General features: G+C 44.7%; 1 protein-coding gene across 1 annotated transcript in view; it reads left to right on the top strand.

Annotated features, from left to right (window-relative positions):
- INVS (inversin) overlaps positions 1 to 24,954 on the top strand; it is a 209,086-nt gene that overhangs the window by 79,412 nt on the left and 104,720 nt on the right. The window contains exons 4-5 of the mRNA XM_084620833.1: positions 11,465 to 11,638; positions 24,679 to 24,846. Of these exons, the coding sequence (XP_084476959.1) occupies positions 11,465 to 11,638; positions 24,679 to 24,846 (342 nt within the window). The remainder of the gene's footprint in view (positions 1 to 11,464; positions 11,639 to 24,678; positions 24,847 to 24,954) is intronic.

Here is a 24,954-nt window from a genome sequence, read left to right as displayed (position 1 = left end):
CACAGCAAAGCATAAGAGAAACAATAAAACGCTCTATATATTTGCCTGTCTTTCTAAGACTTACCATCCCCTGAAGCTTAGGAAGGCCAAACTGCCTTAGACGCTGGTTTTGTCGGGCCTGTGTCTATCTCTGCCTGTTCCTCGGAAACAAGGCATAACAACTTCCTCCTCTGCCTGCACACACACACTCTGTCCAGAGCATTGCTCCCCAAACTGTGAGCCATGGCTCGTGGGGGAGCCATGAGTGCTTGGGGGGTGGGGGGAAAATTAATAGATAAGGCCATTTTTGTTTTTTCCTAATTAAGAGACTATTAAACTAGGTTGAAAAATCACCTGCATCTTATCTGAAGAAGATGGTTTTAATAAAGTTAAACAGAAAAGTAAGATATATTTAGAAACCAAACACCCAGAATTCATAAACAAGAGTCATGTCTAAAGAAACAGCTGCTCCTCAAAAAGCCTTATAAGCATCTTATGATGTGGCCTTGCAAAATGCAAACAAGCACACACCATTGGAAAGACCCTTCTACTTCTACCAGCAATATATGTATAGAATTATGACTGGAGAATAAGCAGCCATGGCACTGAAAACCATGACTATATTAAATACCATCCATTGATGTATTGATGACCTTGCAGAAAACATCCAGGACCAATTGATAGAACAAGTTAAGAAGAGTCAATATCTTTCACTGCAGCTTGAGGAATCCACAGGCCTACCCAACTTGACTCATCTTCTGTGTTATGTGAGATTTGTCAAATAGCTGAAGAACTTGTATTTTGTAAAGAAATCCCAAACCGAACAACTGGTGATGAAATATTCAAGATCCTCGATACATTCATAGTGGATGAAGGTCTTAACTAGGTCATATGTGTGGGCTGTGCACTGATGGGACAGCACCCATGGCTGGAAAAGAACAGTGGCGTTACAGCATAAGTAGTGGCTCTAGACTGTTCTCAATGGTAGCAGATGACAGAACGAGGAGTAATGGTCTCAAGTTGCAGTGGGGGAGGTTTAGATTGGATATTAGGAAAAACTTTTTCACTAAGAGGGTGGTGAAACACTGGAATGCGTTACCTAGGGAGGTGGTAGAATCTCCTTCCTTAGAGGTTTTTAAGGTCAGGCTTGACAAAGCCCTGGCTGGGATGATTTAACTGGGAATTGGTCCTGCTTCGAGCAGGGGGTTGGACTAGATGACCTTCTGGGGTCCCTTCCAACCCTGATATTCTATGATTCTATGATAAGTAAAGAAAGAGGCACCGGCAGCAATTTCGACATATTGCATGATTCATCACTAAGCTGCTGCATCAAAGAAGTTGCAACCTAAAGTACATGAGGCCCTCAACATTGTTTTACAATTGTTAATTTTATAAAATCCCAGGCAGAAAACACAAGTTGTTCTAGTGTGCTGTGCAAAGAGATGGGCTCTGACCACACTCAATTTATTTCACTGTGAATTCAGGTGGTTTGTCATGTTGATGTTATAACAAATCTTTGAATTTTGTGACAAAATCAGAATTTTCCTCCTTGAGAAAACAGACCTTGCACATTACATGTGTAATATGGACTTCTTGACTATATTAGCTTATTTAGAGGACATATTTGGCAAATTGAATGCACTGAACCTAACACTTAAAGGTAGGAATACAAATATACTAGATATGAAGGAGAAAACTGGAGATTCATGAAGAAATTTTGTCTGTGGAGATGCCACACTGAAAAGGGAGTTATCAGAGTTCTGAAAAAAGGAAAAGTAAAAGTGACCAAAACACTTTAAAAGACTAAATATTACCGCATTTGTCTGGATTGTATTCCCATTTTGATGAATATTTTCCTGGAGTTGAGTGTGAATCTTCAGATAACCGCTGAATTTAAACCCGTTCTTGGTAACCCAACCTTAAATATCTCATCTTAAATAAATCTCTTCGATTTTTCAAGTGATCATACATTGAAGACCGAACTTTCAAATCTAACACACCAGGAATACTGAATTTCTGTTAGAGGAGTGTACAAAGAGCTGAAAGATTAGGCTATGAAAGTGCTGCTTCCATTTACTTCCAGCTATTTCTGATAATCTGGGGTTTCAGCAACGATTTCTATGAAAACTAAACATAGAAATTGTTAAACTTTGGAAGACTACTTGTATTTGATATCACTATCAGAGATTCAACCAACTATGGTACAACTATGCATTTTGAAACAGACCTCTTCTCTCTGTCTTAGACTGTCTGGACATACCAAAAAAAATCCATATTTTCAAACTATAGTTTTGAAATATCTATAAGAAAGCTACAGTATTAAAAGGTTTGGTAACCATGGCTCCAGAGAGTCACTTCTTAACTGTTTCAGGTCCTTTAGATCTGTCCAATCCCAGCCTTTGCAAAGCACAGCAATGTAACTGGGCTGTAGCCAAAGACTTAGCATCTTCACATCTAAATAGTTTGTCATTGTTTCTTAATTACACCTGCTGTGTTTACTTGTTAGAGACATTGTTTTGCCTCTCTGCTAATTCCCTAGCAGCTCTGCTATTGAAATCAATTAAGCATTCCAGTACCCCAGTCTAGCTGTACAGTATTTATCTCAATAACCAAGTCACATGTAGTATTCATAAATTATTACAGCTCAGCCTCAGGTCCTCATAGAACCATAGGGTTAGAAGGGATTCTCAGGGTCATTTGGTCTAACTCCTTGCAAAGAGGCAGGTCCTTCAGACCTTCCGCTCATGCTGGATTAGTCATGTTTCTTGAAAATCTCCTCCTAGCAATGAACAAGGCTCCAGCTGTCCATGCTGATTTTTCTAGATCTATGGGCAACCTTGGATACTACTGAACACAAGATGTTGTTGACTTGTCTGTGAACACTAGCTGGTGGACTGGAAGTCAGATGACTGGAGTTTTAAACCTGGCTGTAGGGCACCATGAAATTTGGTGCCGTAGGCATCCGCGTGCAGCAGAACCAGCTCTGGCGACCAGCCCTATCCCGCGGCCGCCCACACCCCCCTCGGGCTGCGCACACTGCAAGGGCAGGGCCGTCCCAAGGGGGGGTGTGGGGCCCCAGCCAACTCCCTGCACCCCCACCTCTTGTCCTTCCCCCCATTCCACCTCGTCCCCCAGTGACCCCGCACTCACTGTTGTGGAGAGATCTGGAAGTAAAGGTCTTTGGGAATAGCTAGTAGCTAATCTTTTTCTTAAAACTGTAAGGAATACAGCATCACAAATGGCATTGCTAAAACAAAACAACAACAAAAATTAGAGTGACACGTCTAAATTCATTATGAGGTAGTCAGAAATCATTTCAGGCAGGTCTTTTCCCCATATTTATTATTGTTGCTGTTAGAAACAACAACAAAACCTTAAATAATTTGGAAGAATCGGAACCTTCGCAGTAGTACAGGTTTTTGTACTTTGAAAATAAGGTTTTCATCACAGATTTTGTTTCCTAAGGAGAGGAATTTGTTAGTGGCCCAGCATGCCACAGGATAACATAAACAGTAGGTGTGTGAGTGGTGAGGAAAATGTCTGGCAACAAATAAAATAATGTAAAATAGGAGTGTTTTCATTACTTGACCGTAGAGTAGTGCATGGGGATAATGATAATAATGCATGCTTCTTTATTTTTCTGTGTAATACTTTTTAACTTTCACCCACTCTTCAGTTAAATCCTTCAAAAAAAACTCGATGCTGCTTCTCTGAAACGTTCCATAATTGTCCACCAAGGAGAGAAATTCCTATTGTGTGCACACAGAATAATATGTAACTAGCAAGATATGTGAAAAAAAACAACTTAGATGATCCTCTCTGAGGGGAAAATACTATTCTCCCCCCCAAGAACAGTGTTCTCTTCACATTACTTAGGGCTTGTCTTCACATACAGCGCTACAGTGGCACAGCTGCGTCACTTTAGTGAAGACACTACTACCCCAACAGGAGAACTTCTCTCATCAGCATAGTTAATCCACCTCCCTGAGAGGCGGAAGCTGTGTCAATGGAAAAAGCTCTCCTGTCAATAGAGCTCTGTCTACATGTGGCGGGGGGAAGGGGTGTTAGGTCAGTATAACTATGTCATTCAGGGGTGTGGATTTTTCCCTTAGTGATGTAGTTATGCCGTTATAGGTTTGTAGTGCAGTGCAGACCTAGGTTTACTGTTGTCTCCCTCCAGTTCAATTCTCAGGCCCTGCATGGGTTATCATTTTTGTTGTTTTTTCTTTTTAATTTAGTTTGCAAGTTCTTTGTCTATTTATTTACCTGTAAAGTGCCATGGCATTAGTAATAAGAGTTTCCCCACCACCCCCCTCTTCCAAAATTCATGATGAATAAAGTCAATTGGATGTGTTAGCATGGATTCGTAGTTGCACAAATATTGTACTGTTACATGTGTCCATTTCAAGATATGCCCTGATGCATATCTGCGTATTAAAGGAGAAGAATCCTAAGTTCATGCTTCAGATGACACACAGCAGAAGAACAGGAAATAGTGACTCACCATTCACTGAACTTGCTGCAAATATCGTTAAAGGATTCAGTATCTTTGCTGGCTCTGGCACTGGGAGCAGTTTGCATTTTCTGGCAGCTTTGTTGAGGTTTTTGGCAGACTTTTTTGTAAGCTTTCACTGAAGAGCAAGGATCAATGGCAGTAAACTTCAGAAGCTGGAAGAGGAGATTTGTCTGAGCTCATCCTTAATTTATCCTCTTTAATATTTTGTCCATTTTATTTTAAAGTAAAATATTGTAGTAGGAAAAATCCTAGCAGGTTTATTTGTGGGTTGGTGAATCCACTCTGTTCACATAAAACCCCAGTGTTCAGGCCATACATAGATAAAGTACAGAGCAGTTGAGGATGTGAATTCTACTCTCTGCCACCCTTATGGCCTATGGGAATAGCAACTATAGTCTTTCTGTGCCACTGGCATTGAGTCTGGGGCCTCTAGATCCATGAGAAATCTAGTGTCTTTTCCCTTACCCACCTCTACCCTGCTCCCATTATGGTTTACTGTGCCAATGGAGGGATCCTTTCCATGAGCTGCAGGAAGTACGCAAGCACTCCAACATGATCATTCTGTCAGCAGTCCTTCAGGGCATCCGCTCTGTGGAGATAAGGTAGTGTAGAGGGCTTGGTGGTGGCCCTTCACATCAGGGTGAATTTCACCAATGGTGCATAAAAATGCTAGTGAAGAAAACTACAGTAAGTGTTATTCTGAAATAGTATGACGAAAAATCCTTTATTAGCGTTACTGTCTAACATTTATTGGTATGATAATCATTTTTTAAAAGTCAGCCACTGTAATCTACATAATAGAATAGTGGAAATTAAAGATGGACAAGATTTATTTAAGTCATCTAATTCATTCCCTGCCAGTGCCTGCACTTCCCTACATTACAGTATTTTCTCCAGTGTTTGGCCAAGTGCAGACTTAAACGTCCAGAATGGGATACGAGATTTTTGATAGGGTCTGTGAATTGATTCCCCCGCATCCCCCATTTAGTCCAAACTGAAATGTTTTAATTACAAATTAGGGTGGGTAGGAGGAGGAATGTCCAGTCTTCCACCAGCATCCTCTGTGACTTGAGAAATAGAGCTCATTTGCTTTTTCTAGGATTCATCCACAGTTTCCAGAATTTGAAAACCCACATCCAGCAGAGCTCTATGGCCCCATTTGCTTACTGGAAGGTCATAAATGCATTCGGTTTAATATAGGATTGCTTTTACTGACTTTTTCGTCAGCTTTTTTAAAACTGCAGAACCCAGAGTAACCAGCAATAGTCTGAGTGTTAAATTGTTACTTATCCCATCTATCCCTCACACATTTACATAGGATGTTTGTCAAGGAAATACAATATCATACAAATTCACTAGCACAAATTCTGTTTTTTCTTATTTTTTCTATTTATTTGGCCTTTCTTCAGTTTGACACACACTCTCCAACAGTGTGTCATTTCTTATGGTTTATCTCTCTCTTTGAAAATCATCTCCTTTTTTCATATTTGACCCCATTCCGTGATGTGATGTCCATTGCATTGCTTTTGTCCAGAAGGGTCTAAAGAGACTAGAACTATGGGGCCAAAGCCTGATAGCCTTAAGTCAGTTTTAGAATTGGTTTTGAGGCAATTTCCACTGACTCCTAGAATTTTCTGGAGGCCGCCTGTTCCTGAAACATGCCTCCAAGTGTGCTGGAGCCATACACTGAAGAGTTGCCAATTCTACATTCTGTAACAGGTGAAACATATGCTTCCCCCAGCATCTTCCTCAGTCTGCAACATGGCCTCTTTGGGATGTCAAGAGCTTCTAGCATAACTTCTTCTTAATGCCCTTTGGCTCATGGAGGGCAAAGCACCAGATTCTGTCTGCTTCCTCAGCAGGAGAAAACGGATCTCTGCACCATCTTATTTTCTAGCACCTCTGAGTCAGAGCAACCAGAATTTGGCCCCAAAACTGACAGCTAATCATTAAGTATCAGTAGCTTTAGCTGAGGGTATAATAAAGGCTCAGCTACAAAACAGCAGAGCCAACATGCCATGTGACACTGCTTTCAATATCCAAAAGTTCTATGAAAGAAATGACAACTTGATATGACATGTTACTCTTTGGGAAAGAAAGGGAGCATGGATGGCGTGCCCTGGAACCATGTTGGCCCCTGGCTCGAGCTTCAGCTACTTGTGCCAATTAAAGCTAGAGCTAGGTAAATAGCTGAATTTCTTGGGTTCACTGTTAGTCCTGGGGAAAAAAAATCAGGAAAGAATTGTTTTGCATGTAACAGAATGCAGTAAATTCTGAAAAAAAATCGTGAAATCAAAAATAGTCAACAGATTTCATTTTGAGGCACTTTTTAACATTAAAGTAAAGGAAATGAAGGACTGTGTTCACAAAATGGCTGAAGGAGTAGGAGATGGTATTTACCTCCCTTATAACTTTTAGCCCAGGGACTGAGGCACTCTCCTGCAATATGGGAGGCTCAAGTTAAAATCTCTATCACCATATCGGGCAGAGAAGGAAATTGAGCCTCAAATTCAGCCATTCTAAGTGAGTGTCCTAACCAGTGAGTTAAAAGTTGTAAGGGGGTTAGAGGTGACACCACCACCTCCTCCAGCCATTTGGTGAATGGCGCCTGAAAAAAATATTTGGCTGAAAATATCTGGGAAATGTGTCAAATTTGCAGATAGCTTTGGATCTACTGAAACATCATTTTTTGGCTAATAAACTATTTGTCAAAAAATAATAATGCCCAGCTCTAGTTAAAATATCCCTTAGACTGCTCTAACTCTGTGAAAAAGAGCCAGCCCTACACAGGAGCTGAACGAAGATCAGGAGAGTGATAAGGTGAACTTTAAGCCACCTGTGCGCTCACACATTTAACCTGCACACTGTGTGGATCAGCCATATCCCTCGATCCAGACCTGCTAAGACACTTCCATGTTCTCACTACTCAGATAAAATGCCACAGGAGGAGACAAAGGAATAGAGAGATCAAGCGTTTTCCCAGCACTGTTAATATTTCTGTACATGTTAACAGCCTTACTATTGCCCAAGGCCTCATACCTATTGCACTTAGAAGCAGGCCACTGTATTTCCCCCTGTTTTGTAAATAAGGTAACTAAGAAGTTGTACAAGGTCATTTGAGGCAGAGTGGGGAATAAGACCCAGGTCTCTAACATGACAGAGCCTACTGTCATCTACTTTGCTACAGTGCCTTTCAGAATAAACATTCAAATGTATGTGCTTGACTGTGCTGTCTGTAGGTCAAATGACTAGGAAACACTCTGCTCCCAGGGTCAGGAATTCGTCTTTATCCTCCTTCACCCCAGGTGTATAGGGTGTCCATTAGTTCCCACCATTTGTTTTGGTTTTGTGCTGTATAGAACCCAGGAATTCTGGTACCTAGCATTCCATTGTCGTCTCACAAACAGTTGATATGTGGGGAGGTTTTGAGTTCTCAGTTTTAGTTCCCACATCACAAACACACTAATTGGCAGACTCAGCACAGAGGCCAAGAACTATATGGGGCCACAGAGATTGAACTGGCCCAGTAGTGCCTCAAGGAAGTCCACCTCCAGCCAGGATTTATGGTACATCTACACAGCAGCTGGGAGGTTTGATTCCGAGCTCAGGTACAAATACAAACTCTTCTTAGCTAATGTCTAAAAATAGCACTGTGGCCATGTGGCTCAGGCTAGATGCATGAATACAATCCCACTGATCTCCCTAGGTGCATAGTTAGGTGGCTAGCCCAGGCCATGGTGGCCCTATTTTTAGGTGATAGTTTGAGAAGAAATATCTATCCAATGTGGGAATTACACCTCCCAGCTGCTGTGGAGATGTCCCCTGAGCCTTGCTGGCAGAACAGTTTGTGGGGGGCAGCTTGCCTTGCTGCTGCTCTTTAGATAGAGAGGACATCATTTGCTGTAGTTGTGAAGTTAACGTCTTTCACCAGGATTAAATCCACTCATTTTTAATATTGATGTATATGGGTATTTGCAATGATATAAATTAGCTTATTAAATAATTTGCACAAAATATCACAAATGAGGTTGCACAAAACATGGCATCTTAGAAAACCTGGCTCATAATTTATAGGTATGTCTTTGAGGCAATGTGATAAGGCAGTATACAGGCAATAGCTGAAAGTGTATAAAAATAAAGTTTCTTATTCTACCCCTGCCCTAGTGGGAGAAAAAGTAACTTTTTAGTAAATATATTCTTTAAGAAACAATCTTGAAAGATTTTTAAAAATGCATGAAATTAGGTGTGCAATATCTGTATTACAGACATATTTGCCAGGAAACTTGTAGTTTAAGTTAAGTAAATTTCAATCCAGGACTGATCAGACATGCTAGGTATGTTGTCTTGGACTCTGGAGAAGACAAATATGTTGTCAAGGTAAACTACGACGTACTAGTCTAGGATGTCAGGGACTACACTGTTCACAAAATGCTGAAAAGTTGCAGCAGCATTTGTGAGACTGAATGGCATTAACAAGTATTCATAATGGCCACAGCAGGTTCAAACAGCTGTTTTCTATTTATCCTCTGCTCTGATCTTTGCCAGGTTGTAAACTCACAGGTTGAGCTTAGTGAGTACCTGGGTTGATTGCACGTGGCCCAACAATTCTGGGATGAGAGGGAGGGAGTACCGGTTTCTGACAGTTACTTGATTGAGGGCCCGATAGTCCATGCATAGGCACAGGTTCCCATCTTTCTTTTTGACAAAAAGAAGGGCCTTGGCAGAGGAGGTTGATAGCCCGAGTAACCCTTTGGCAAGATTCTCCTGGAGATAGAGCCACAGGGCTGCCAGTTCCAATATTGCATAGATGTGGCTGAAGGGTATCTTGGCCCCAGGTTGTAGCTTAATCGGGCAGTCATAGTCTCAGTATGCTGATAGGACACTCACTTTTTTTTTCTAAAGACATCCAGGTATTTGTGGTACTTAGTGGGAAGAACAGGGGTTGATTCTGGTGGTGGTCTCACCTGACTCATGGCCAGGGTCAGGGAATTTCCAAGTGGTAATCCAGTCTCTGGCTGGGCTCCATCAAATGGTATGTGCAGGCAGATGTGCTGAAAGAGTTCAGAGTGGAAACTGACAGGATGTGCATGTCATGTGTTGCCAACCATGAGATGCCAACGATTATGGGAAAGTGCGGTAAAGAGAGAGCTCCAAATTTTAGGATTTCTCAATGATTCTAGATAACAGTTTCCAGAGGCATGGTCTCCTGGGTCACCAGGTCTGAGGACAGGAACTAGCCATCTTATAGTCTCTATGAGGTCAGGACTTACCTTTGGCTGCACTGGCATGGTCAAGGTTTGTGCAGTGTCAGCATCCATGAAGTTGTCTGCTTCCCTGGAGTCCACAAGTGCACACTGTGGGAGAACTCATCAAGGTTCACCTGGGATGTAGAGGAGGACCTGAACTTAGAGGTGTAATGAGAGCTTGCTGTGCCTTGGGCATGCTTTTATAAGGGGATGGATGTCTTGGGACCACAACAGACAGCTGGCAAGTGCGTGGCTAGGTTCCCCTCAGGAGAAACACAAACTGTGGCGGGAATGGCATTCCCTTTCCTTGGTAGTCACATGGTGGTGGGCTGCACTAAGTTGCATGGGCCCTGGGACCAACCACTTTGAAGAGTGGCACCTGGGATGTGGCACTGACCCATTCCTTTCTCTATGTCACTGGTGTAGTCTGTTATTGATGCATATGGCATGATCAAAAAAGGCATCCAAATGTGTTTGGGTTTTCATGCAAGGTAGTTCATCTTTAATTTCTTCACGCAATCCCCACTGAAACTGGTGGAGCTGTGCATCCTCATTCCACTCCGTGTCAGAGACAAGTTGTCTGAAGTGGGTGGTGTAAGGAGGCAACCAATTCTTCCCCCACTGTAGTTTTTGCAGGTCTGCCACAGCAAAAAAAGTGCAGTAGGAATCATCCAGAATGGTAGAAAACACGTGAAAGAAAGCATCCCAGTTCAGCAGTGTTGGCATTCCTTTTCTAGCCAGAGTCAGGCCCAATCTAATGCCTCTCCCATTAAGAGGCTAATTACAAATCCTGCCTTTGCTAAATCAGTAGATAGGACTAGGGGTGGAGCAGCACATGGCAATGATTAAGAAACCCCCTAAATTTTTGGCAGTCTCCACTGGGTGTGGGAAGGTTGGCCCCACATCCAAGGATGCAGGTGCAGAACATTTCTAGAGAGCAGTATTCTCACCTTGGAGCCTGCTCCCCAGGAGTCTACTGCACTAGTTGAGTCCGCAGCGCAGCATCTGCATCTACAGGATCTGGCTTTGCAATGAGAGCTGCAACACTTGTGCTCTTGATGTAGGGAGTTCCTCCTGGGGATGGTCAACCCATTCAGACGTTTCTAGTGCCCTTTGAGACATGCCAGGCATGTGATGACCCGCTGCCTCCATGTTCCTATGGGGATGACCTTCAGCATGGGCTGGTCCAGGCAAACTGTCAGGGTCCTGGGACAAGGGTCTGGGCTTGAGCAGCTCGAGGTCAGATTTCCAGGCTGAGATCCGTACCAGAGATCATAACTTCTGTTGGGGTTCTGGGTCCCGAGTGATGGTCAGAATCCAAGTCAGAGCCACAGTGGATGCTGGGAGTTCAGCATCAGAGTCAGTTATCGTAGCTCACTGGTAATCTGCATGTTGCCTGGATGCATCCTGGAACACTCTGTGGGCTTATATGGGGTCAGGGGACCAATCGGGAGCCTCCAAGGCAGCTGTCAGTTTGGAGCTTTTGGACAGGACTTCGTATAGTGTACATCTTCTGTGGTTTGTGGATCACAAGGAGTGGCTGGGTTAAGACTGCTACCAAGTGGAGCTTGCCCACCCAGGTTCAAGTCCCTGCCAGTCATTACAGCTGGCTGGTATTGCTTTGTCACCATAATACAACAATGGTGTCTTTAAATATTGTCATCTTTTGGTTTGATTAAGTTGCTAGAACTAGTTTCTTACTGTTATATTTTTCCTTATCCAGGGAAATTATCGCTTCATGAAACTTTTACTTGCTCGTAGAGCAAACTGGATGCAAAAGGATTTAGAAGAAATGACACCTTTACATTTAACTACCCGCCACAAGAGTCCCAAGTGCTTAGCTTTGTTGCTAAAATACATGGCACCAGGAGAAGTGGATACACAGGATAGAAACAAGGTAAGATACTGCTTTAGTGACAATTCTTGTAGCAGTTTTAATGCAATTCCAATTCATAAAACAGATAAATATGAAAGAAACATGTCTCTTATTTCTGTTACCTTGGCAGATACGTTTTCTGTATCTGAAACCTTTGTTCTTCTTTGTGTGCTTGCTCATGTCGATTCCATTCTAGGTATGCCCACGTGCGTGGTTGTTGGAGATTTTTATCTTTACTGTATCCATAGGGTGCCACGCTCACACATTGGTATATCAGGCACTGCCAGCCCGACACCCTCTCAGTTCTTTCTTACTGCCCGTGGTGTTAGTCAGAACGCCTTTCCTTGCATAATAAGGGCTAGTGGTTTTGTCTCTTCTGACTTGGAGCCTTAAGGCCTTGTAAATAGTTGTTTATAATAATTAGTATTAAGTAGTTGTTAAGTGTAGTTAAGAGTTAGAAGTTAGAGTCCCAGCGGGAACTTTGCCCCAGGTGGGGCGTGCCCAGTCTCCGGGGTTTAAGCCCCGCGCGGACTGTAACAGGCCTATGCCTGTAAGTGACTCCTACAGCAGCTGCCTCAAGTACTTGGGGGAATCACATGTGAAGGACATGTGTTGTATTTGTAAAACTTTTCAACCCAGGACTCAGAAAGAGCAGGCTCACGTTTGCGGGCTCTCCTCATGGAGGCTGCTCTTCGTCCAGCTTCTGAGCCATCCCACCAAGTCTCGCCTAGTATCTCAGCCTTGGTGCGCAGCGCACCCCCGGCATAGGGCTCCGCCCGGCACTGCTCCCTGTTGCTGGTGCCCAGAAAGAAAACGAAGAAGCATGGCTCCCCAGCACCAGGCAAGAAAGGCCATGGGGCATCAGGCAAAGGACCCAGTTCGGGCTGCCCTGCCACGCCAGAGCCATGTGGACGTGCCTCCCCGGTCCGGGCCCTGAGCCTTTAAAGAATTCACCACCAACTCCCGGGAGCGGTACGGGACCCAAACTTCTGATGGCATCGATGCCTTCCCAAGGTCCCCCAGCGCTGAGAGAGCAGAGTCCTCCACTTGCACCGCGCGTGCCACAGGAAGCAGCAAAGGCTCCCTACAAGGACAAGCCAGCCGCTAAGACCCCTCAGGGGGCAGTGGAGCGCCACTGATCCCCTGAGACGTGGCGGTGCTCTCCGCCTCCACACCGCAGATCTCCAGCATCGCAGCCCACATCCTCTGGGGCTCGCCCTCGGTCACTAGCACCTCAATTGCCTTGGGGGAGGCACCTGATCGACATAGATCGCCTTGGGGGAGGCACCGGTCTCTGTTCCACCTGCACCATTCTCCCTCTCAGCAATTGCCTTCTCAGCGCAGATCTTGGTTACCTGCCCCGTGGGAGCACTCCCCGTCGTGACTCTGGTCCCCCCAGCACCGGTCCCCTGGATACTAGCACCGATCCTCCCACTCCAAACACCGGTCTCCGGCAACGACTGTCTGCAGGCAGATACAGGCGTCGACAGCCCTGCCATGGTCACCGGAAGGGGATTCCTCCAGCACAGAAGGGCAGTTCAGCCCCTCACCAAGACCGCACTGGCACAAATGGGCACCTGAGCCTGCGTCAATGTCTACGGTGCTGCCTTGGCAGCATGTTCAGTGGCATTATTGGAGCACCTGGGGCATGCCGGTGATGATGATGCCCTCTTTGCACCACTCACCTGCTGCTGCCTCGGAGCAACAGCTGGCAGCACCGGGCTCGGTGCATCAGACCCTCTCGGAGGTCAGGGTAGAGGAGACAGCCCCTACCCCCAAACCTCTCTTCCCCATGGGGGATGAAGCCCTGGAGCCTCCCCCGGCAGTACAGTCATCATTCTCATCCCTGGACAGTGTGGTCACGCGACCATTGAGGGCCAGGCCACCGGATGATTTTAAGGAACATCAAGCCCTGTTTCGACAAGCGGCTGAGAACTTGCGCCTAGAGGTGGAGGAGATGGCCAAGCAGGTGGACACTTTGTTCAATGTCCTCTCAGCCTCTACCCTGGCACATGTTGCATTACCAGTGCATGACCTAGTCCTGAAAATTACCAAGGCCTCTAGCGAACCCCGTCGTCCATCCCTCACACCTCCAAAAGGGCTGGAAAAAAGTACTTCATCCCAGCCAAAAGGTTCGAGTACCTTTATACCCACCCACCTTCGGGCTCGCTGGTTGTCTCTGCAGTCAATGAAAGGGACAAATAGGGGCACACTAGTTCAACTCCCAAAAATAAAGAGGCCAAAAGATTGGATCTTTTTGGGAGAAAAGTTTATTCAACAGCCAGCCTGCAGGTCCAGGTGGTGAACCATCAGGCTCTCTTGGGCAGATACAATTTTAATGTCTGGGACTCCCTTCCTAACTTTAAGGAGTTCCTTGCTCAGGGTCTGGTCCAGAAATTCAGCACCCTGGTGGAGAAGGGCACTATAGTGGCAATGTGCTCTCTCCAGATGGCATGGGATGCGGGCAGACTCGGTGGCTAGGGTCAAGTCGGTGGTGGTCATGAGGCGCAGCTCCTGGCTTCAGACTGCCAGCCTGTCCCAAGAGATGCAGACCTCTATCCAGGACCTCCCATTCACTGGGAATGGTCTCTTTGGAACAGACAGATGCAAGGTTGCATGGATTAAAGGAGACTTGGGTCACCCTTTGCTCGCTGGGTACGCATACGCTGCAGTCTGCAGAGAAACAGTTCTGGCTGCCCCTGCGACAAAGGCCTTGGCAGCCTCATCAAGGGCCTGCAAGGAGAAGTGATGGAGACATGAGCTTTAGTTGTCGCTGCCCTTCCTCCTCCCACTCACCCGCGCAGCCTGGCCCAGTGAAACATCCCAGGGGCCAGAAGCGCTCATTTTGAAGATGTGCTTAAGAGTGACGTCCCAATCAATTTCCCAGATCCACCTTGTTCTTTCCTTGACCATCTTCATCCCTACCCTTCGGCCTGGTTACGGGTCTCCACAGACCGCTGGGTGCTGGACATAGTATCTTGGGGCTATAACCTGCAATTTTCAGCCACCCCTCCCTCCCACCTCCCTCTTCGAGCAACTCCTCATCCAAGAGGTCGAGAACCTCCTGCTCCTGGAGGCGATGGAGGAGGTCCCTCGGGGCATGAAAGGAAAAGAGTTCTATTCCCGCTACTTCCTAATTCCAAAAGCAAAAGTGGACTCAGATCATTCTTGACCTGCATCGCTTCAACAAGTCTCTCAGAAAGTTGAAGATTCGCATGGTCTCCCTGGCCTCCATCATCCCCTCCCTGGATCCAGGAGACTGATATACTGCCTTCGACTTAAAGGAATACATTTGCATATTCTAAGGTCACAGAGTTTTCCTCCATTTCATAGTGGGTGGACGCCATTTTCAGTTCACAGCGCTGCCCTTTGGCCTCTCATTGGCCCTGAGGGTGTTCAAAAAATTTATGGCACCAGTGGTTGCTTACCTGAGACGTCGAGGGGTCCAGGTCTTCCCGTATCTCGAAACTGGCTCATCAAGGGCTGGTCTTGGGAGCAAGTGCAAAGGACCCTCAATCTGGTGCGTTCCACCTGTCGCAACCTGGGCCTGTTAATAAACGAGAAAAAACAACACTTTAACTCTTGTGCAGTGAATAGAGTTCATTGGAATGGTTCTTGACTCCAAGCACCTTCCAGAAGTGCATTTTCAGGCTGTCAGACCTTATGTCCCATGTAAAGAACCACCCGCTAACCATGGCTCACACCTGCCTGTGGCTGTTGGCCACATAGCCACATGTACGTACATGGTCAGCCATGCTTGGCTCCAACTCCGGCCTCTGCAAGCGTGGTTGGCGTTGGTCTACGTCCCCAGCAGGCATGACCTACACGGGGTGTAGTTAGGGTGCCGGATCACATCAGGTCATCCCTGGATTGGTGGTTGGAGCCCGGATCAGTGTTGGAGGGAGTACCCTTTGAGACCCCATTCCCATTGCTGACCCTGGTCTCCGATGCTTTGGACCTGGGCTGGGGAGCCCACCTGGGCGACTTGAGCACGCAGGGCCTCTGGTTACTAGACAATCTGGCTCTCCACATCAACATCAGGGAGCTCAGTGCGGTTCTCTTGGCCTCCCAGGCTTTCTTGCCCCACCTGACGGGCAAGGTGGTGCAGGTCCTGATGGACAATACCCGTGTGGTGTATTACATCAACAAGCATGATGGTGCCAGGTCTTTGGCCCTATATGAAGAAGCTTCCCGCCTTTGGGATTTTTGTGAGTGGGATGTGTCATAAATATAAAGAGAAGGGTAACCACCTTTCTGTATACAGTGCTATAAAATCCCTCCTGGCCAGAGGCAACATCCTGTTACCTGTAAAGGGTTAAGAAGCTCAGCTAACCTGGCTGGCATCTGACCCAAAGGACCAATAAAGGGACAAGATACTTTCAAATCTTGGCGGGGGGAGGCTTTTGTTTGTGCTCTTTGTTTACGTGGTTGTTCTCTCTTGGGACTGAGAGAGGCCAGACAGAAATCCCATCTTCTCCAACCCATCCTAATCGAAGTCTCCACTATTGCAACCAGTATAGTTAAGCCAGGATTAGTAAAGCGGATTAGTTTATCTTTTGTTTTATGTGAATTTTCCCTGTGCTAAGAGGGAGGTTTATTCCTGTTTTCTGTAACTTTAAGGTTTTGCCCAGAGGGGGATCCTCTGTGTTTTGAATCTGAATACCCTGTAAAGTATTTTCCATCCTGATTTTACAGAGAGGATTTTTACCTTTTTTTTTTTTTTTTAAATAAAATCCTTCTTTTAAGAACCTGACTGATTTTTCCATTGTTCCAAGATCCAGGGGTTTGGGTCTTTGATGATTTTGTAACAAATCCGTTAGGATATTATTCTCAAGCCTCCCCAAGAAAGGGGGTGTGTAGGGTTTGGGGGGATATTTTAGGGGAAGACGTCTCCAAGTGGGCTCTTTCCCTGTTCTTTGTTTAAAACGCTTGGTGGTGGCAGCATACTGTTCAAGGACAAGGCAAAGTTTGTACCTTGGGGAAGTTTTTAACCTAAGCTGGTAAGAATAAGGGGGTCTTTCATGCAGGTCCCCACATCTGTACCGTAGAGTTCAGAGTGGGGAAGGAACTCTGACAGGATGTCATTCATCTGATAGCCTGCCTGGAGCCAGAAATGTTCCGATCACTTTGGCATATCACCTCAGGAGGACTTTCTCATTTCACCATGAGTGATCGCTCCATCTGGAGTGGTCAGCATAATCTTGCAGAGATGGGGGACTCCCTAGGTGGACCTGTTCATGTCTAGGCAGAACAGAAAATGCCACGTGTTCCGTTCAATCCGTGGGATGGACAGGGGCTCCCTGTCAGATGCCTTTCTCATTCCTCAGTTAGGGGCACCAATGTATGCCTTCCTGCCAGTGTCATTGATTTACAGGGTCCTTGTGAAGATCAAGCAAGACAGGGCGAGAATTATCCTAATAGTCTTCACATGGCCTCACCAGCACTGGTTTGGCACATTGCTGAGCCTTTCGGTAGGCACCCTGCTGCAGTTGCCCCTCTGGTCAGATCTGCTGTCCAAGAACCACTGTAGCCTTTTGCACCCAACCCTGGCGGTGCTGCACTTGGTGCTTGGCTACTGCATGACTAAGCGTGGACAAACAGTCATGCTCAACCCGTGTTCAACAGGTCTTCCTGGGTATCAGGAAACACTCCACCAGAGCGACTTAGCTGGCCAAATGGAAAAGGTTCATGTGCTGGGCCTTGGAACAACATATTCGGGCCAAGCAGGCCCAGTTGCATGAGATCCTGGATTATCTGCTGCACCTCAAACTCCAAGGTTTGTCCCGGTCATCAATCACCTGGCCACTATCTCTACTTTCCATCCCCCGTTCCAAGGCAGGTTGATCTTTGCTCATGACATGACGGCACGGTTTTTGAAAGGTCCGGAGCATCTCTACCCGGACGTCCGAGATCCCATCCGTCCAGGATTTGAATCTCATGCTGTCGAGGCTAATGGGGGCTCCCTTCGAGGCTCTGGCTTCCTGCCGTCTCCTGCTTCTCTTCTGGAGGGTTTCATTCCTGGCTGTGATAACATCGGCTTGCAGGGTGTTTGAGAGCAGGGCACTTACTTTGGAACCACCCTATATGGTCTTCTACAAGGATAAGGTCCAGCTTCGCCCGCACCCGACGTTTCTGGCCAAGGTAATTTCCTAGTTTTACACTGGCCAGGACACATACTTACCCGTCTTCTTTCCAAAGCCTCATCATCATCTGAGGAGTGCAGGCTACACTGGACATCAGGAGAGCGCTGTCCTTCTACGTAGATAGTACAATGCCGTTCCATGAGTCAACGCAAGTGTTTGTTGCGGTGGCAGACAGAATGAAAGGTTGCCCAGTGTCTGCTCAGAGGATTTCATCCTGGATCACAGCCTGCATCCGATACTGCTATGAGCTGGTGAAGGTGTCTCCACCAACGATCGTGACGACACACTCGACTAGGGCATAAGCGTCATCAGCGGTCTTCCTGGCACAGGTATCAATCCAAGAGATCTGTTGGGCCGCTACCTGGTTGTCTGTCCACATGTTCATGTCTCATTATGCACTTACCCAGCAAGCTCGAGACAACACTGACTTAGGCAGAGAAGTTCTGCAAGCTGCAAGACAGCGAACTCCGAGCCCACCTCCATTGATACTGCTTGTGAATCACCTAGAATGGAATCAACATGAGCAAGCACTTGAAGAAGAAAAACCAGTCACCTACCTTTCGTAACTGTTTTTCTTCAAGACGTGTTGCTCATGTCCATTCCATTACCCTCCCTCCTACCCCTCTGTCGGAATTGCCAGCAAGAAGGAACTGAGAGGGCATAGGGCTGGTGGCACCTGATATACCGACGCATGAGTGTGACACTCAGGGGGGCGCCACAGCTGACCCTATGGATACCGCTAAGGCAAAAATCTCCAACAACCACGTGCGTGGGCACAAGCACACCTAGAATGGAATGGACACGGGCAGCACATCTCAAAGAACAACAGTTTTGAAAGGTAAGTAACTGGGTTTTTTGCTTTCACAAAATAAGCTTGGTACAGTATGTGACAAATTTGCTCCTTTGCTTTGGTGAGTCCTGCGCTTATTGGCAGATTTGCTCACCTCAGAGATTCATGGCAGCCCTCAGTTTGGTCACTTTTGCTTGTGGCTCAAACCTGCCGTTCACTCAGCTAACCTCATCACTGGCCAGCATGGGAAAAAGGAAGGAGAACAATCCCTGCAGTCTCTGCTGATCCACCTACTGGGTCGGGGGGATAGGCCAGAGACCTTCCCTTCAGGTGGGACGCACAGTCCAGGTCAACTCCTCTTGTACCAACTCGGGGGAAGAGGTGGGGGGAACCTGGGTCCGCCCTCTACTCCGGGTCCCAGCCCAGGGCACTGTGGAACACAGCTGTCTACAGTGTTTCGTGTAACACCTGTGCAACAGCTACAACTCCCTGGGCTACTTCCCCATGGCCTCCTCCCAACACCTTCTTTATCCTCAGGACCTTCCTCCTGATGCCAGATAGCGTTTGTACTCCTCAGTCCTCCAGCAGCACGCCCTCCCACTCTCAGCTCCTTGCACACTTCCCACTAACCAGGTGCCTGATTAGCCTGCATGTCTTAATTGATTCTAGCAGCTTCTTAATTGGCTCCAGGTGCCCTAATTAGCCTGCTTGCCTTAATTCATTCCAGCAAGTTCCTGATTGTTCTGGAACTGCCCCTGTTACCTTACCCAGGGAAAAGGGACCTGCTTGAATGTGGGACTAATATATCTCCGTTCGATCACTCTCCTGTAGCCATCTGGCCCGACCCTGTCACAAGTAATGATCTGTAACAATGGTACAATAATGATCTGTAACAATATACTTGTTATTTCCAGACAGGATTTATGTAAAATGGATTTAAGGTTGAGGATACGTATCAGTTATTTGGAATAAGCTACATTACTGAGATATTGAAATTATCGCCAAACCAAGTATTATAAACCCAGGAAACTATCAGTTCAGGTTCAATTTAAAAGAAATCCAAACATATTAAGGTATGAAAGTGCAAAGTTAAGGCATCCAGACAACCTTAACTGTAAGAAGCTCTTCAAACTTTCCACATAGTTAAAACTCACTGAAATCTTGTGCAAAACCTACCTTTGAATATTTGGGGGAGTTAATGGTCATTTCCCCCCCACTCCCATTATTCTTCAAAACTGAATGTTTCTCCATTAGCAGAAACCGTAACTCTGCCCTGTAGTAACACCATGAAGGGGAAAAAAAGAGAAAAACATTTATCTTTAACAGTCAATGTATGTTAATCAGGGTCCACAAACATCAAAACTGTTACATTGTTTGGATAGTTTTAATCCTAGTAAAACCCCTGAATAAGCATTTTTCATTTATGCAGTTGGCAAAGCTGAGAGCTGATGATGTGATAATTGAGGCTACAAATGTACCTTAATTGTGAGCTCAACTGTAAAAAGTACATGAAATTTCATCAGATGTCACAATAATCTGTAATAACAAATGTTGATAGGAAAAAGTGTGAAAGGAAGAGAGAGACTTAATTAGTCCAAAGTAAAAGGTCTACTGATATGACTCAAGGGCTGTTTTAAGATCATACTTGGTAAACAAGAGACGTGTGGAACAGAAATCAATAAACCAAAATTGATGTGTTGGAAACTAGCCCTAATTGGTGGACAAAATAATGAGGGGATGAGTTATTCCACCCCCCCCCCCCATTCCGTTTGTGGTTTCTTAAAGAAAGAGACTTTAAGGAGAAAAATTGGCTACTGGATCAGGTTTCACCATCATAGCTGCCACCTCCTCCATGTCCTGGGACCAAAGACTTTCTTCATCCTGATTCTGAGAGTTGTCCTGACTAGGCTGGGCTATAGAGAGATACTCAGATGACATTGCCACCTCTACCAGCTCAAGCTGAATCCCAAACACCAACTGGGATGAAATGGGATTGGAATTTAACAACAGCTCCAGCTCATCTCAACTAACTTCTCTTTTCCCCAAAAACACAGTTGTTACCATCTTTTATACCATCTAAGGGACTGTCAAACGAAAGGTTTTTTCCTTGTAAAAACTCTTCAGCTAAAGGGAACACAGGATGTTGTTAAAATGAAAGCCTTCTTTAATACTTTATATTTCAAATGCTCTAACTGTTTTTCCTTCCTTTCTTTATATTTAATAAAAGGTTAAAAGGATTTTTAGTGATGTATTTGCCATGGTACAAAGCAGGCTGAGGTCTCTGTATTTTCAAACCCCAGACCTTGTTTAACACTGTTTGATATTGGACAGTGACTGGGGTATGATAACATCTTTGGCCCATTTAGTCCATCTAAATTAATACAGTTGTGGATTGATTTGCTCAAGGTCACACAGCAAGTCAAATGGCAGAGCTCTGTTTACTTGGGCCATTGTCTTAGTATGGATTTATATTTAAGGATGTTATGGGGCTGCTATAGACTGCAGTAATCTATCTTAAATTGTAAATTTTAAGAGTGTTTGTGGGTAGAGCATTGCATCCGCACTTCCTAAACACAGAACCTGCATGTGGTGAGGAGTAAAGACCTGTGTTCGGAGGGCATCAATAAAGACAATCCCTGGGTAGGATCAAGAGGAGTAAAAATACATCCTCTGTTTGTCAGGAGGGAGTAAACAAAACTCATTTGCATGAGGGGAAGTGAACAAAACCCGTTACCTGTTTCTGAGTCATTGACAACTTGAAAGCAAATGATCTTGAATGCTTATGGATCAGTGCTCTAACAGATAAAGCACAAATAGGGTACTAAAACCACCATTTACAGACCGCCAAATCACATTGGAGAATAGGATTATCAGCTCCTTAAGCAACTATCTTTAATTTGCAGGGTAAAAGGTTGTGTTATCATGCAGGACTTTAATCTGCATGATTTGCCGGATGTCTCATGCTGCCAGTACTAAAACATAGTTGGAATTTCTAAAAATTATAGTTGACCGTTGCCTAACCCAAAAAGTGTTGCATCTGTCACAGGAGAATTCTATACAAAACCTCCTCTTGACAGATTAAGAGAAATTGATCACAGAACTAAAAATTAGTGATAGCTTAGGTACAGGTGATCCTGAGTTGATTACATTTATTGTGTGGTTTCAGAGTAGCTGCCATGTTAGTCTGTATTCGCAAAAAGAAAAGGAGTATTAGTGGCACCTTAGAGACTAGCCAATTTATTTGAGCATAAGCTTTCATGAGCTACAGCTCACTTCATCGGATGCATTCAGTGGAAAATACAGTGAGGAGATGAAAAAATGGGTGTTATCGTACACACTGTAAGGAGAGTGATCACTTACAGTGTGTATGATAACACCCATTTTTTCATGTTCTGTGTGTATATAAATCTCCTCACTGTATTTTCCACTGAATGCATCCGATGAAGTGAGTTGTAGCTCACGAAAGCTTATGCTCAGATAAATTGGTTAGTCTCTAAGGTGCCACTAGTACTCCTTTTCTGTTTATTGTGTGCAAACAGATAAAAGTCCAAACCAATAATATATGTACTTGATGTTTTTAAAGGGCCAGTTTCACAAAGCTGAATGGGAACACTGAATAGGAATAGGAAAGTTATATTACCTCTGTTTGGCATTGGTGCAATTAATATCAGAATACTGTGATCATTTCTGCCTTGCATGGTGTCAAATATCAGGGGGTAGCCATGTTAGTCTGCATCTACAAAAACAACAAGGAGTCTCATGGCACCTTAAAGACTAACAGATTTATTTGGGCATAAGCTTTCGTAGGTAAAAAACCACTTCTTCAGATGCATGGAGTGAAAATTACCAAATAAGTGGTAATTTTCACTCCATGCATCTGAAGAAGTGGTTTTTTACCCATGAAAGCTTATGCCCAAATAAATCTGTTAGTCTTTAAGGTGTCAACGAACTCCTTGTTGTTTTTGTGATCATTTCTGGTGTCAATAATTGAAGAAGGATGTTGATAAATTGGTGTGTGTTCAGAGAAGAGCCACGAAAATTATTAAAGGATGGAAAACATATGTTATATTGAAAGACTTAAGGAGCTCAATCTGTTTAGTATAAGAAAGAGAAGATTAAGACCGACTTGACCACAATCTGTAAGTACCTTAGGAAACAGAAATTTGATAATACAGGGCTCTTCAATCTAGCAGAAAAAGTTACAACAAGATCCATTGGCTTGAAGTTGAAACTAGACAAATTGAGATTAGAAATGAGGTCCAAATTTTTATTGGTGTGGGTAGTTAACCATTGGAACAATTTACCAAGGTTTATGGTGGATTCTCCATCATTGGAAATGTTTAAATCAAGATTGGATGTTTTTCTAAAAGATGTGCTGGAATTAATTCAATAAACAGGAATTAATTCAAATAAGTGTTATGCTGGAAGTTAGATTAAATGATCACAGTGGTCCCCTCTGACTTTATAATGTATGTCTATGGGCTTGTTTTCACTATTGCGGTAAGTCAACCTAAGTTACGCTACTCCAGCTACGTGAATAGTGTAGCTGAAGTTGACATAGCTTAGGTTGACTTACCCCGGTATCTTCAATGTGCTGCGTCAACAGGAGACGCTCTCCGGTCAACTTACTTTACTCTTCTCAGAGAGGTAGAATACCGGGGTCAACCAGACAGTGCTCTGCCATCGATTTAGCAGGTCTTCAGTAGACCCACTAAATCAACCCCTGCTGCATCGATTGCAGCAGCATTGATCTCCCCATAGTGGAGACCAGCCCTATGAAAACCCTTTTGTATGTGTGTTGGTATAGGAAGTAAACACAGTCCCTGTGTATGGAAAGAGGGAGGGAACAAAATCCTTATGTGTGTGGGAGAAAGGGGAAAAAACAGTCCTATGATGAGGGAGAGGGATTTTGGGATTGTCTCAGGCCCAGCAAAGAAAAACACACTACACAATAAACCTGTGCACATAAGTTAATGCTGAATATTTACTAACATTTCTGGTGTCCCAATTAAGTTTGTTACTCTGCTATGAAGAGTAAATAAGTTGTGTGTAGCATGTTTCCTTGTTTGTTGTAGGGAGAAGGAAGCTCCTAGTGAAGTGAAATCTGTCTGTCTCAGTGGAAATATGCTATGTGGACATTATGCATAATTAAGAGGTGTCCTATATCTTTGAATGTCCTTGTTTTTTAATGGTTTGTGAGTTTTTGAAGTCAAATAGATGAAATCACATCATATGAAAACTCTTGTCCAATGTCCAGAACTTCATACTGAAACTAAGGGCCTGCCTACACGGCAACTAGACACCCTCTGCTGGCCCGTGCCAACTAATTTGGGCTTGCAGGGCTAAGGCTGCAGGGTTGTTTCATTGCTGTGTAGAATTCTGGGCTCAGACTGGAGACTGAGCTCTGGGACCCTCCCACCTTGCAGGGCCCTACACCCTGGGATCCAGCCCAAGCCCGGAGTTCTACACAGCAATGAATCCATGACTTCCAGAGACCTCCATGACTTCAGCCTGTGGCAGCTAGGAGCTGCAGGATCCCCCCCACTGCCTGTGGTGGCTCAGAGTGGTGGGAGTTACTCTGCAGCTCCCATCCGCTGCAGGCGGTGGGGGGACTCCACAGCTCCAAGCCTCCACGGGTAGGGGGGGACCCTGGACTTCCAAGCTGGGGCCTCCGCAGCTGCTGAGCTGCTGCGGGCAGTGTGGGGACTCCTCAGCTCCCCATTTTGTCATGGATGTTTTTAGTAAAAGTCACGGACAGGTCATGGGCTTCTGTGAATTTTTCTTTATTGCCTGTGATCTGTCTGTGACTTTTACTAAAAATACCTGTGACAAAATCTTAGCCTTAATTGTAGGTCTAAGATACATTAATGTTCATGTTGCAACAGCAGTGTAAATAGTGTAAATCTCTACACTTTAAAAAATATAACCGGATTAGAGATCATTAAGAAAGGTTACTTGGAATTTATAAAAAGATATCTTCATAGATTCTTGGATCTTCCAAGAATCTATGAAGATATTTTTTTTATACGTTCCAAGTATTTTTTCACAAAACTAATTTTGAAACTGTATCCATTTAATTTCATTGTTAAAGTTTATGTATTTGTAAAATTTGTGATGTTGTGTTCTAGCAAACTGCTCTGCACTGGAGTGCCTACTACAATAACCCAGAGCATGTGAAACTTCTTATAAAACACGATTCTAATATTGGAATACCTGATATTGAAGGCAAAATCCCACTTCATTGGGCAGCTAACCACAAGGATCCCAGTGCAATTCTAACAGTCAAATGTATTCTGGTAAGAGAGTTTATTATAATAATTCCTTTCTGTCTGTGGTCCTGTACTCGATATACATATTTTCAGTTTCATGGAAGTATAAAATATGATGGATCACTCCACTGGTCC

Source organism: Lepidochelys olivacea (genome assembly GCF_965140295.1).
Source record: "Lepidochelys olivacea isolate rLepOli2 genome assembly, chromosome: 2".
Lineage (NCBI taxonomy): Eukaryota > Metazoa > Chordata > Testudines > Cheloniidae > Lepidochelys > Lepidochelys olivacea.
Note: the sequence above shows the minus strand (reverse complement) of the source record. Positions and strands in the feature narration are given on the sequence as shown.